The sequence below is a fragment of the Petromyzon marinus genome, chromosome 72, assembly GCF_048934315.1.
Source record: "Petromyzon marinus isolate PM22_M1 ecotype Great Lakes invasive population chromosome 72, UKy_Petmar_22M1.pri1.0, whole genome shotgun sequence".
NCBI lineage: Eukaryota > Metazoa > Chordata > Hyperoartia > Petromyzontiformes > Petromyzontidae > Petromyzon > Petromyzon marinus.
In genome coordinates, this window is record NC_133738.1 from 8,203,477 (window position 1) to 8,217,472 (window position 13,996).

Below are 13,996 nucleotides of genomic sequence, written 5' to 3' on the forward strand. Positions count from 1 at the left end.
TCTGGGATGAATGGTGGTGGGAATCCGGTTTCAAGTAAGCATCTGTATGGGTAGCTTTCCTGTAGACAGAGTGGCTCATTGAGCCATCAGGTCTCCTTTTAATTAAGACATCCAAAAAGGGTAGCTTGCCATCTTTTTCCACCTCTATGGTAAATCTGATGGCTGGGTGTATGGAATTGATGTGGTCCCGAAATTGGTCTAGAGCAGGCTGGCCATGTGGCCAGATGACAAAAGTGTCATCCACGTACCTCTTCCATAAGGTCGGGCGTAGAGTGGCAGTCTGGATGGCGTCAGTTTCAAATTTTTCCATGAAAACGTTGGCTACAACCGGAGACAGGGGGGAGCCCATTGGGGTGCCCTCAGTCTGTTTGTAGAAAGTTCCATTCCAGGTGAAGTATGTGGCCACTTGTATTGTGGCCGAAACGTCGTGAGAATTTTATTGTTTTATTTTATTATTTTATTCTCATTCTAAGTGACTTTACCGAAAGAACCAAAGAAGATGAATCCTTGCAGTCATGAAAGCTTTAAATCGAAACATTGGAAGGATGTTATTAAACAGGTAAAATCTTTACTGTTTATGGTTGTTCCATCATATCTGCTGCTGCATTGGCATTGCTGCTGCATTGGCAGTGTTGCTGCATTGGCATTGTTGCTGCATTTGCATTGTTGCTACATTGGCATTGTTGCTGCATTGGCATTGTTGCTGGAATGGCGCTCGTGCACCGCCCATGCTCCTGGTGCTGTTGATACACTTGGGCTACGCCCATCCCCAAACCTTTATAAACAGTCTGCCTTTAAAGGCTGACTCCTTTGCCTGATGACGACCGCTTGTGTTGCGATCGAAACGTCGTGATTTGTTTTATTTCTAACTACGTAACTTTACCAAAAGGAAAGCAATTCACGAAAATAAAATAGAAATGAATAAAGTACATAGTCCAATTTGCAAACAGATACCTATTGCAAGGCAGCATTACAGTGAGGGAACAAAGTATTTGATCCCCTGCTGATTTTGTACGTTTGCCCACTGACAAAGAAATTATCAGTCTATAATTTTAATGGTAGGTTTATTTGAACAGTGAGAGAAAGAATAACAATAAAATCCAGAAAAACGCATGTCAAAAATGTTATGAATTGATTTGCATTTTAATGAGGAAAATAAGTATTTGACCCCTCTGCAAAACATCACTTAGTACTTGGTGGCAAAACCCTTGTTGGCAATCACAGAGGTCAGACGTTTCTTGTAGTTGGCCACCAGGTTTGCACACATCTCAGGAGGGATTTTGTCCCACTCCTCTTTGCAGATCTTCTCCAAGTCATTAAGGTTTTGAGGCTGCCGTTTGGCAACTCGAACCTTCAGCTCCCTCCACAGATTCTCTATGGGATTAAGGTCTGGAGACTGGCTAGGCCACTCCAGGACCTTAATGTGCTTCTTCTTGAGCGACTCCTTTGTTGCCTTGGCCGCGTTTTTTGGGTCATTGTCATGCTGGAATACCTATCCACACCCATTTTCAATGCCCTGGCTGAGGGAAGGAGGTTCTCACCCAAGATTTGACGGTACATGGCCCCATCCATTGTCCCTTTGATGCGGTGCCCCCTTAGCAGAAAAACACCCCCAAAGCATAATGTTTCCACCTCCATGTTTGACGGTGGGGATGGTGTTCTTGGGGTCATAGGCAGCATTCCTCCTCCTCCAAATACGGCGAGTTGAGTTGATGCCAAAGAGCTCCATTTTGGTCTCATCTGACCACAACACTTTCACCAAATTATCCTCAGATGTTCATTGGCAACCTTCAGACGGGCATGTATATGTGCTTTCTTGAGCAGGGGGACCTTGTGGGCGCTGCAGAATTTCAGTCCTTCACGGCGTAGTGTGTTACCAATTGTTTTCTTGGTGACTATGGTCCCAGCTGCCTTGAGATCATTGACAAGATCCTCCCGTGTAGTTCTGGGCTGATTCCTCACCATTCTCATGATCATTGCAACTCCACGAGGTGAGATTTTGCATGGAGCTCCAGGCGGAGGGAGATTGACAGTTCTTTTGTGTTTCTTCCATTTGCGAATAATCGCACCAACTGTTGTCACCTTCTCGCCAAGCAGCTTAGCAATGGTCATGTAGCCCATTCCAGCCTTGTGTAGGTCTACAATCTTGTCCCTGACATCCTTGGAGAGCTCTTTGGTCTTGGCCATGGTGGAGAGTTTGTAATCTGATTGATTGCTTCTGTGGACAGGTGTCTTTTATACAGGTAACAAGCTGAGACTTGGAGCACTCCCTTTAAGAGTGTGCTCCTAATCTCAGCTCGTTACCTGTGTAAACGACACCTGGGAGCCAGAAATCTTTCTGATTGAGAGGGGGTCAAATACTTATTTCCCTCAGTTTAACACGCGATCTAACCCAAAAACCTTTATTATGAACTTATTTCCCTCATTAAAATGCAAATCAATTTATAACATTTTTGACATGTGTTTTTTCCGGATTTTTTTGTTGTTATTCTGTCTCTCACTGTTCAAATAAACCTACCATCAAAATTATAGACTGATCACTTCTTTGTCAGTGGGCAAACGTACAAAATCAGCAGGGGATCAAATACGTTTTTCCCTCACTGTAAGTCTGCATTAACCACACATTGTTGTGGTATATTTGACCACAAACATAAAGTCTGTATTAACCACATTTTTATTTACAAGGCAATTTTTTCCATAGATTTGCTCTTTATTTGACTTGTTATTAAACCATTGGACAATCCGAAAAATCTGCGACGTGCATCTGATTGTCCATGTGAGTCTGTAGGTCTCTGTGCGATTATTTGGGTCTCTGCGATTCTTTGGGTCTCTGTGTGAATCTTTGGGTCCCTGTATGACTGATTGTCTGTTAACAGTTTCACAGATGTCACTGCCCAAATGTTTGGAACCACGTATCATCTTTTGACGTCTCAATTCTACCATCTATAACCTCATTTAAACTGACTATATTATCAAAATCACTCAAGTTTGCGTGGGAATGTAATTTTATAGAATAATTGCTATTAAGTTTGTTTTGTAAACCTGTAATTTTGGAATGCCAAGTCACCCTTAAAAATAGCGTCTAAGCTTAATGGATGTTACTCGTGAAATTCACTTCTGATTTGAGTGGGTGAGTGGGGCAGTGAGTGAGCATAATTATTCAATGCTTTGATGTCTGCCGGATGAGTCGCCCTTGAAAATAAGCTTCTTAGTCCAATGCACTTCACTCGGGAAATAAACTTCTGGACTGGTATCGTCAAAATATTGCAATGCTGAACAAATGCCTCCAGGTTACTCAATCGGGAATACGCGAATAAGTATAGCCCCTCCCCCCAGCTGTCAAACCAACTCGGCAGGACGCTCCTGAACTTAAGTAAATAGACTCGGTGTGTCATTGGACCTCCTTTGCCAGTACCAAAACATAATAGGGTTTCTCCCCTTTTTTCTGGCAACAAAACTGAAACCTTTTTTTTACGAGGATTCATGTCTGCATTAACCACAATACTTGCAGTCAAAATGCAAACAAAAACCACACTCTCATAATATATGCAATGTCCTTGAAATTGATTGGTCCACACCAGAGACAGCTTTCTTTCGAGCCTATTCTCAATTAGTGCTAGACCAGATGACGCCACAAATAGCTCTCTCCAGTAATTTTACTGTGCTAGTTACACCTGATGACGGAAGCTTGTGTTGCCTCCGAAACGTCGTTATTTGATTTAGTTGTTTTCAATTTTTGTTTTATTTTAACTTTATTTCATTTTTACCTACGTGACTTTACCGAAAGAACCAGAGTATAGATCATTGCAGTCACGAAAACTTCAAATCTAGAATGAGACTAGGCTCTAGCGGTCTCTGGTGTGGGCCAATCAGTTTCAAGGGCAATGCATATATTATCAGTGTTTCTTGTTTGCATTTTGACTGCAAGTATTGTGGTTAATGCAGACATGAATCCTTGTAAAAAAAAGGTTTCAGTTTTGTTGCCAGAAAAAAGGGGAAAAACCCTATTAGACTCAGTGTGATAAAGCACTCGAGTGTGCACCACGGTGGCGAGATTTTCACTACACCGCCCGGTATACAGGAGGTTGTGGGTTGGATCCCGACGCTGACACCGTGTTTATTTGGAGTTTGCGTGTCTCTCTTTCTGCGTGGTCGCGTGGATTTGAACTCCGCTTTTCACCTCTAAATTTAGAAACTTGAGTTTAGAGCATTTGGTTGTTGTAAATTTCCACACGATGACAAGCCACTTCGTTGTGCGCAGGTCGCTTCGGAAAGAGATATATAGCTCAAAATATGAGAAATATGGAAAAAAATAAACATAGCTTTAAAGTTGTCAGCAGGGTGAGGACAAATAAAAATTAACAAAAATGAAAGCAACTATAATCAGGCGATGGCAGGAGGCAAGCCCAGCATGGCTAGGCCACACTTTGTAACGTTCCTACCTGGACATCGATTCCATACTCGCTGCTACACTCAATTGAGATCCCTAGGAGAACAATCGAAGAAGCGAGACTGCACCTCAATAAACCACCACCAAAAACCACGACCACGATGTGAACTTCTCACCTCGGATGTCAGTTGAGTGGCGAGCAGCTTTCCGGGATCTCGTGATGTCACGCAGATTCGCGCAGCGGTGGAGGACATGACGTCACTTAGCGAGTTTTCCACCTCACTAAATAAATTATGTTAATGAGCCAGTCCCTGACATTGAGTGATTGGGAGCGGCCACTGAATCTGATACAATGAACTCGTGACGTATTTAATGGGAAAATAACATTTATGAAGCAGGCCCTCATATGGAGTGATTGCGAGGGCTTTGCCCAAATTATAATTTTATTGGTGACATGACGTCACTAGCGAGGTATACACCCGTTGGCGTCTCGCGATGATGACGTCACATGGAGTGGTAAATGAGAGAGCGAGCACGGTGAGGAGTGGGATTAGAGTATAAGTTGATTTAGATTCCTTTTAAATGTCTTCCTCTGTTGCACAGGTATCCCTTGGGTGAATAAGCTCAGCTACAACAATAACGTGAACATTATTGCGTGTGCGTGTGTGTGCACTGTGTGTGACGCCACTATCATAAGCATCAACATCGGCACCATCATTATCATCATAAGCACCACCATCAGCTTCAGCACTATCATTATCAACACCATCATCAGCAACACCACTTTAATCATCAACACGGTCATCATCAGCGCCATCGTCATCAACATCATCTAAACCATCATCAGTATCAGCACCAACAACCACAATTCGTCATTCAGTGGCAGTGACGTCACACGGCGATTGTTCCAGGCTAAGGTCACTTGAAATATGAAATGCCCGCGTGCAAGCGGTCACGGGATATACCCAGGTGTCATGGGTTGACTGAGATGACTGGCCGATGCACCACGTGCCCCCTACTGTGCCAACTGTCTGTGCGTGGCCACGTAGCTGGAGCCTGTGAGTATATGGGGTGCGGTTCGCTGGCTACACACCCTCCCCTTGAGTCCTCAATGTGCTCCGGGTGGCCTCTGAGCTCTGGGTGCATCCACTCCCATCAGCGATGCTGAACGGGCACTTATACAGTGGCCCAAAAGACAAAACACACAGGGTTATTGTTGTACAGCGTGGCCCAAAAGTCAGGACAAATATAACCATTATACAGAGTGACCCAAAAGTCAGGACACAAATATAACCATTATACAGAGTGACCCAAAAGTCAGGACACAAATATAACCATTATACAGTGACCCAAAAGTCAGGACACACGGGGTTATATTGGGTGGCCCAAAAATCAGGACACAAAGGGTTATTGTTATACAGGATGGCCCAAAAGTCAGGACACGCAGCATTACAAAACAGAGTGGCACAAAAGTCAGGAGACATATGGGTGTTGTTATACAAGTTGGCGCAAAAGTTAGGATACAGGGTTATTGTTATACAAGGTCGCCAAAACATCAGGACAAGCAGGATTATAACAGGGTGGCCAAAAAGTCAGGACCCATAGGGTTATTTTACAGCGTGGCCCAAAAGTGAGGACACACAAGGGAGTTGTTGTACAGGGTGGCCCAAAAGTGAGGACCCATAGGGTTTTTAGACAGGGTGGCCAAAAGGTCAAGACAAATAGGATTATTTTATGTGGCCCAAAAGTCATAACACAGGATTTTTATACAGGGCGGCCAAAATGTCAGGACACGTAACATTATGATACAGACTGGTCAAAATGTCATGGCACATAAGGTTATTATGAAGGATGGCTGAAAAGTCAGGACATATAGGGTTATTATAAAGGGTGGCCCAAAAGTCAAGTGACAGGGTTATTGTTATACAGGTGTGATTACAGACTTAGACGGAGACCAGGGTAGAATGTTCAGGGCTGCTTGCCGTTTATTCACATCGACATCCGCACTCCTGTCTCGAGTACCCCCTACTCCCCGACTCTCGCCCTCTCTCCTGACTCCCTCGACTTTCGTCCAGGCACCCCATACTCATCCACTTGTAGCCTCCTTTGTCTCTCCGGCCCAGGAGCCTTTTTCCCTGCTACCTGGCTCCTCTCTCTTTCACTCCCCTTCCGTCCAGGTTCCCCTTTTATCCCCTTAGCCCGAGCTCCTCCCTTTTACTTGGGGTCTTTCTCCTTACGCTCCTCTCTCTCTCTGCCTTCTGGCACTCCCCTTTCTGCTTGAACCCCTTCCCACAGTTGCCCCTCGTTGGGTCCCCGCAGTACTCCTCTACACAGGGAGGCCTAAAAGTCAGGACACACAGGGTTATTATAATGGATGGCCCAACGGTCAGGAAACATAGGGTTAACATTATACAGGATGGCTCAAAAGTCAGGAGACAGAGGGTAATTGTTTTACAGGGTAGCCCAGAAGTCAAGATGCATAGGGTGATTATACTGGGTGGGCCAAAATTCAGGAGACATACGGTTAATGTTATAAAAGGTGGCTAAAAAGTCAGGACACATAGGTTACTAGCGGGAAGTACCCGGCATTGCCCGGGCGAAAAAAATATTTCAAATATTCTTTAAAAACCTTACATATACATACACAGATGCTAAGCTATTGTGAAAGCCCGGTGGGCCATTTGTCAATTTCTCCACCAACAAAATTATAAGCTTGCAAAAGTCCAAAAAGTTATAGAAAGTGTGGGGTAAATAGTTTATCTAAAAGTTTTTCGAAAATTGTCGACCCACCCCCTCAAAAAATATATTTACCTCCGCGTAGGTATATATACCTACACACAACAGAGTAAGTAGTATCTATTGACTTTGTAGTTGTATCTGACTGTACAGTACTATCTACTGAGCCAGTAGTAGCTACTGACTGTATAGTAGTATTTACTGACCATAGTGGTATATACGGTTTTAGTATCTACCAACTCGATAGCAGTATCTACTATCACTACAGCAGTGCATACTGGCTGTGGTGGTACCTGCTATAACAGCAGTGCAAACTGTGGTGAAACCTGCTGTCACTGCAACAGTGCATACTGTGGTGGTACCTGCTATGATTACAGCATTGCATACTTACTGTGGTGGTTCGTGCTATCACTACAGCAGTGCATACCGACTGTGGTGGTACGTGCTTTCACGACAGCAGTGCATACCGACAGTGGTGGTACCTGCTATGATTACAGCAGTGCATACTGGCTGTGGTGGTATCCTGCTACGATTACAGCAGTGCATATTGTGGTGGTACCTGCTATGATTACAGCAGTGCATACTGTGGTGGTATCCTGCTATGATTACAGCAGCACATACTGTGGTGGTACCTGCTATGATTACAACAGTGCATACTGACCGTGGTGGTATCCTGCTATGATTACAGCAGTACATATTGTGGTGGTACCTGCTATGATTACAGCAGTGCATATTGTGGTGGTACCTGCTATGATTACAGCAGTGCATACTGTGGTGGTATCCTGCTATGATTACAGCAGTACATACTGTGGTGGTACCTGCTATGATTACAACAGTGCATACTGACCGTGGTGGTATCCTGCTATGATTACAGCAGTACATATTGTGGTGGTACCTGCTATGATTACAGCAATGCATATTGACTGTGGTGGTAGCTAAGACTATAGCAGTGCATATTGTGGTGGTACCTGCTATGATTACAGCAGTGCATATTGACTGTGGTGGTACCTAAGATTATAGCAGTGCATATTGTGGTGGTACCTGCTATGATTACAGCAGTGTATATTGACTGTGGTGGTACCTGCTAAGATTACAGCAGTGCATATTGACTGTGGTGGTACCTGCTATGATTACAGCAGTGCATATTGTGGTGGTACCTGCTATGATTACAGCAGTGCATATTGAGTGTGGTAGATACCTGCTGTGATTACAGCAGTGCATATTGTGGTGATACCTGCTAAGATTATAGCAGTGCATATTGAGTGTGGTGGTACCTGCTATCATTACAGCATTGCAGATTGTGGTGGTACCTGCTATGAGTGTGGTGGTACCTGTTATGATTACAGCAGTGCATACTGACTGTGGTGGTACCTGCTTTCACAACAGAAGTCCATACACATTGGGGCGGGGAGGGGGAGAAGAGGACATCACACTGTTCAGGATTTATCTCAGCGCGATTGTGCAGCAGTAACTGTGCTTGATGTTTGTTGCCATTTTGTACGTGAAGAACCTCCCTCCCGTTGCCGCTCAGAAAGCTTGTTTGTGTTGCTAGGGGCAAGTGCCAGTTGGCGTTTCCATGTATGTGCAGATGCGTGCTTTGGCACATGGTCAAAGTTATCATTACGATCAGCGTACATTGTTAGTGTGATTTTATTAGTTTACATTGGACCAAGGGCAAAAAAAAATCGCGAGTTTTTGTCTGGGGCATAGTTTGTTGTATGTGTACTTTGTTGAAACGTAAACCCAACAGTTTGTCAGTTAAGGATAGGCGTACGCAGACAGACAAAAAAATAATGTTCATTAGGTATGAAAAGACAACATAATTAGCGTTGTAGAGAAAATCTCTCCTTTATGTAATATTTCAGTGTTTTCCCTTGTATATACTATATTCGTGATTTTGAAGACAAAAATGAGTCGGGTATATGGTTTCTAAGCTACAAAAAATACCTTTAACCCTGCATCACATGAACAACAGCAGTCATGTAAATGTTCTGCACAGGTTACTGTCAAAGCAAACGTTTGTATATTTAGGACATTCAATTTTTGACCATTTTATAACAAATGGTACATACAGCAACAACTCTGCTATCACGTACTTGACCATCCGGAATGCTCTATTAACCGGCATCTGTAATATAAATATTCCTTCAAGTATCAAGAAAAATTCTGGCATCTTGCAGCCTGCTTTAGGACGTTGCTGAGTGGTGGCGCTAATAGAGTCGCAATTGCAATCATCTGCAATCCACTAGTGTGATCGTGTTTTGAGCTGCCTAACCTAATTGTTTCACTGTACTTGTAATACAGTACTGCACTATACACTGTAATCTAAACAGCACCATTGCTTCTCTACAATAAACTTAGAATGCTATACAATTGACTCGTGAGTACCTCTGTAAAAGAGTTAATTATTTTGAATGCCATAGTTAAATTGTATGCTTCATTTATTCGTTGAAAAATGTTTTATACTTGAGAAATTTGCTGAAACATGAAGTATACCTTTCAGATAACCAGTACATTTGATGAAATGGCACCCTCGATTCCCCATGGATGCTGGATAAGAGCTTTTGCTGTATATGCTCTAAATCAGATCATACGTGTTAAAATTATAACTCTAAATTATCAAGAGACACATCTCCAACAATGAACTATTGCATTGAAATATACTGCATCACATTACAGCGCCTTTACTGTACACTGATCTCTGAATGGATGCCTACACTTGTATGCATTCTTAGAATGAGAAAAGCCAAGTGATAGCACGGTTGATATTTGTTTAAAGAGGTTCATAGTTCACATCTGTCTGGCAGCCCTCATGATTACTGCAGCAATATTGACCAAAAATATGCACCATCTGCTTACAGTGGATGTTCAACATTCATGGTGTCAGGGTCAAAATTTGTCAGATTCGAAAGATTAGCCATAAATTACCCAACTGGGGTTACACATCAATCATCGCTCCACCCTACTGGCAGACTATGTCCACGTGCAGGTCGGTACTGAGTCACCTTGTACCACAAAGGGACAGCTGCCACTTGGACTAGCCGTCGAACGATTGAGAAAGAAATAAAACATTTATGCAAGCGCCAATTATTAATCCAAATATTATTATAACACATTGAATGCTCTGGAGCTTTGTTGTCTCCCGCTCCTGCTTACAGATCTACCCAACCTCCAAGTCCACACATGCTGGCCACTCCTACTCTGCATCCTCCAACAAGTCCACCTCCACAAACTGTTGGGTTTCATTTCACTCTCTCTCAGTCCGTAGCCCCCTCCAGCTTCACGCTGCCTCTATTGACTACTTGGAGGTTAAACCCTTGCAATGGGAAAGGCACAAATCTGGGTGACGCCTGATGAAGCTAGTTGTAATGACTGGCGAAAAGTCGTACTCAGATTGTAAATGTTGTGGCTTGGCTCTCCAACACACCGGTGTGCTGTACTCGTGACGAATTGGCATGTTCTGTTTACGTGGCAATCCTTACTAGTTGGCTGTGTCGGGTTTTAACTACAAATTTATATATTTATGCGATCTAACCCAAAACACCTCTATGATGGGAAAGGCCTGTGAATGAAATGGAACTTATTTATCCTAAGCTCAATGATGCATATCTACTTGGTCTCCATTTGACTCACTATTGCCTTAAAAATCCAACCACACCTCCACATCCACAAATTGCTGGGAGTTGCCTCGCTCTGCTTCAGAGTCCACAGTCTCCTCTAGCTTTACGCTGCCTCCATCGACGTGAAGGTCGGATTTTGGAGTTGAATCTTCATCCTCACATTTCACTATCACTTCACTCTTTACCATTACTTCTTCGCTCTTCACCTTCACCGATTCAAATTTAATTTTTACTTCTTGACATTTCGCCTTCTCTCCTGGCCACGTTGAATATCTCAAATGTTTTTCTGGTTCTTGTTTCATGAGGGATGGACTCATTGCAGGACTTTGAATTTCACAAGCCGATTTCAGATTAATTTCCTGATGAATGGTTTGATGCTTGTTTCGATCCCCTAACTGTCGAAAATCCTTCTCATACACAGTGCACTTGAAGGGTTTTTCTCCTGTGTGTGTTCGTTGGTGTTTTTTAAGATATGATGAATGTGCAAACGCCTTCCCACAGACAGTGCACTTGAAGGGTGTTTCTCCTGTGTGTGTTGCCTGGTGTGTTTTAAAATGTGATGACTTTGCAAAGGCCTTCCCACACACAGTGCACTTGAAGGGTGTCTCTCCTGTGTGACTTCTCTGGTGTATTTTAAGATGTGATGACTCTGCAAACGCCTTCCCACACACAGTGCACTTGAAGGGTTTCTCTCCCGTGTGTGTTCTCTGGTGGCCCTGAAGGGTTGATGACCGTGCAAATGCCTTCCCACACAAAGTACACTTGAAGGGTTTTTCTCCTGTGTGTATTCTCTGGTGGCTTTTAAGAAATGATGACTCTCCAAATGCCTTCCCACATACAGTGCACTTGAAGGGTGTTTCTCCTGTGTGTATTCTCTGGTGTCTTTTATGATGTGATGAATCTGCAAACGCCTTCCCACACACAGTGCACTTGAAGGGTTTTTCTCCTGTGTGTATCCTCTGGTGTGTTTTAAAATGTGATGACTGAGCAAAGGTCATCCCACATACAGTGCACTTGAAGGGTGTTTCTCCTGTGTGTATTCTCTGGTGTCTTTTAAGACGTGATGAATTTGCAAATGCCTTCCCACACACACTGCACTTGAAGGGTGTTTCTCCTGTGTGTATTCTCTGGTGACTTTTAAGAAGTGATGAATATGCAAACGCCTTCCCACACACAGTGCACTTGAAGGGTGTTTCTCCTGTGTGTTTTCTCTGGTGTGTTTTAAAATGTGATGACATTGCAAATGCCATCCCACACACAGTGCACTTGAAGGGTGTTTCTCCTGTGTGTATTCTCTGGTGACTTTTAAGAAGTGATGAATGTGCAAACGCCTTCCCACACATAGTGCACTTGAAGGGTGTTTCTCCTGTGTGTATTCTCTGGTGTGTTTTAAGATGTGATGACTGTGCAAAGGCCTTCTCACATATAGTGCACTTGAAGGGTGTTTCTCCTGTGTGTCTTCTCTGGTGTCTTTTAAGATGTGATGACATTGCAAATGCCTTCCCACACACAGTGCACTTCAAGGGTTTCTCTTCCGTGTGTGTTCTCTGGTGGACCCGAAGACTTGATGAATGTGCAAACGCCTTCCCACACACAGTGCACTTGAATGGTTTCTCTCCTGCTGATTGTCTTCGCTCCATTTGACCAATTATGTACAGCAAAGTGGCAGAGGAACTGGCAGCTGCAGACACAAAACAGTAATATCCATACAATGTATGTCAGCATAGAGACATACATATATACACAGTCTCACGTGATATTCACATATTACATAGACAAGAACACTCAAACATTCATGAGAAATAAAAAAAATCACCCCCAATACAACACACAGGCTGTTTTAAGGCATTTGCCACTATTGACAATCAGCTCTTGGATTGGCATAGCAGGCAAGTGGTCAGTATAATGCCTGGAGGCCCTAGTATATTTAATATCAATGATAACCCATAACTCTACATACAGAATTTTGGTTGTAGCTGGCTATTGAAGAAATGTTAACTATTACAAAAGTTTGATAAAAATAGCAAATGGTGTGCTGTATTTTCCAAGAATATGAAACGTTCCATGTGTCAGGGACTGTACAAGAGAAGGTTCTAGAAGGCGGGCGTTGTGATTGGAATCAGGTGACCGGAAAGTACTGGAAGCATTATCATACAGTGGGGGGGGGGGGGCACTGTCTGATAGGGGCGGGGCCGAGCGAGTATATAAGGTGGAGCGAGGCCCGCGGTCGGGGCGCTTACTCGGGGACTAATTGACGACCAGAGGTGGACGACGTTGGGGCCGACTGTAGGAACCATCGGGGTTGACTGTTTAGGTATCAACTTGGTGGAAACCGTCGGGGCTGAAGATAGCCATAGCAATTACGAGTGTGGCAGTCGTTACACTTGGACTGTATATACATTCGGCGAAATAAAGCCCTACTTCCCTGAAAATGGATGTCTCCAAGGAGCTTCTTTACAGGTGTAATAAAAAAAACACTGCTTTGATTAAACTTAGGTGTTTAATATGGTCCACATACTTTACAGCAAATAAAAACTTTACACTCTAATGCACTGGAACGATGAAGGTGGTGTTGTGACTAAAACCACGCCTGGCTGCCTTCATCTGCTAGGTACAGATGCTTATACTCTTCATCAAGTACTTAACCTAGGATCAACCCAGCAGAGGCCTACAATAAATTAAGCTATCACTTGTCAATCATGTCTGCTCTCAGCAATAATAGAACTCTGAATGTTGGCTCCATAATGCAGTGCACGAACAAATGTACCTCCGCTCCCCATGTAGATACACTCTTACATACAGATAAGTTTCACATGAATCATCAACAGATTACATGAAGGAAACAGCCACGCTTCACCACTAGTTGGTAGTAAATAGAGGCCGACCGAAACTGAATTTCTGGTTTTGGCCGAAACCGAAACCAGACCGAAAGTAAAAAATTTACTTTCGGCCAAAACCGAAGCTGAAACCGAAAGTTTAACTACACTTTCGGCCGAAACCGACGCCGAAACCGAAAATTTTACTACACTTGCGACCAAAACCGAAACAGAAAGGTATATAACCGAAGTAACCGAACACAAGATTTATGAAATACTAGATTTAACTACCCGGCTTCGCCAGGGACTTGGATTCACCACGGCTGGCCGCCTTTGTCTCCCCAGTGGCGATATTGACATACCACACCACTTACTCGTTTGAGGCTGAGTCGACCTAGGGGTAGCCCAGGACCGGTTCAAATAATCGTCACCGG

At 43.6% G+C, this 13,996-nt stretch overlaps 2 protein-coding genes across 6 annotated transcripts in view; both read right to left on the reverse strand.

The window, feature by feature from the left end:
* The window catches only part of LOC116957340 (uncharacterized), a 39,853-nt gene that overhangs the window by 19,644 nt on the left and 6,213 nt on the right, over nucleotides 1-13,996 (reverse strand). For 3 of the 4 annotated variants that reach the window (XM_076055787.1, XM_076055785.1, XM_076055786.1), the window contains exon 1: nucleotides 4,567-6,225. The exons of the other annotated variant lie outside the window; for it this stretch is intronic. The gene's annotated coding sequence lies outside the window, so the exon portion shown is untranslated. Of the gene's footprint in view, nucleotides 1-4,566; nucleotides 6,226-13,996 lie in introns of those variants that run through there. 4 annotated transcript variants of the gene reach the window in all.
* Nucleotides 6,351-13,996, reverse strand: part of LOC116957341 (uncharacterized) — a 76,596-nt gene continuing 68,950 nt past the window's right edge. Inside the window, exon 5 of one of the 2 annotated variants that reach the window (XM_076055796.1) lies at nucleotides 6,351-12,375. In XM_076055796.1, the coding sequence (XP_075911911.1) occupies nucleotides 10,767-12,375 (1,609 nt within the window). In that variant the 3' untranslated portion in view covers nucleotides 6,351-10,766. Of the gene's footprint in view, nucleotides 12,428-13,996 lie in introns of both variants that reach the window. The other variant, XM_076055789.1, reaches the window with a different exon arrangement.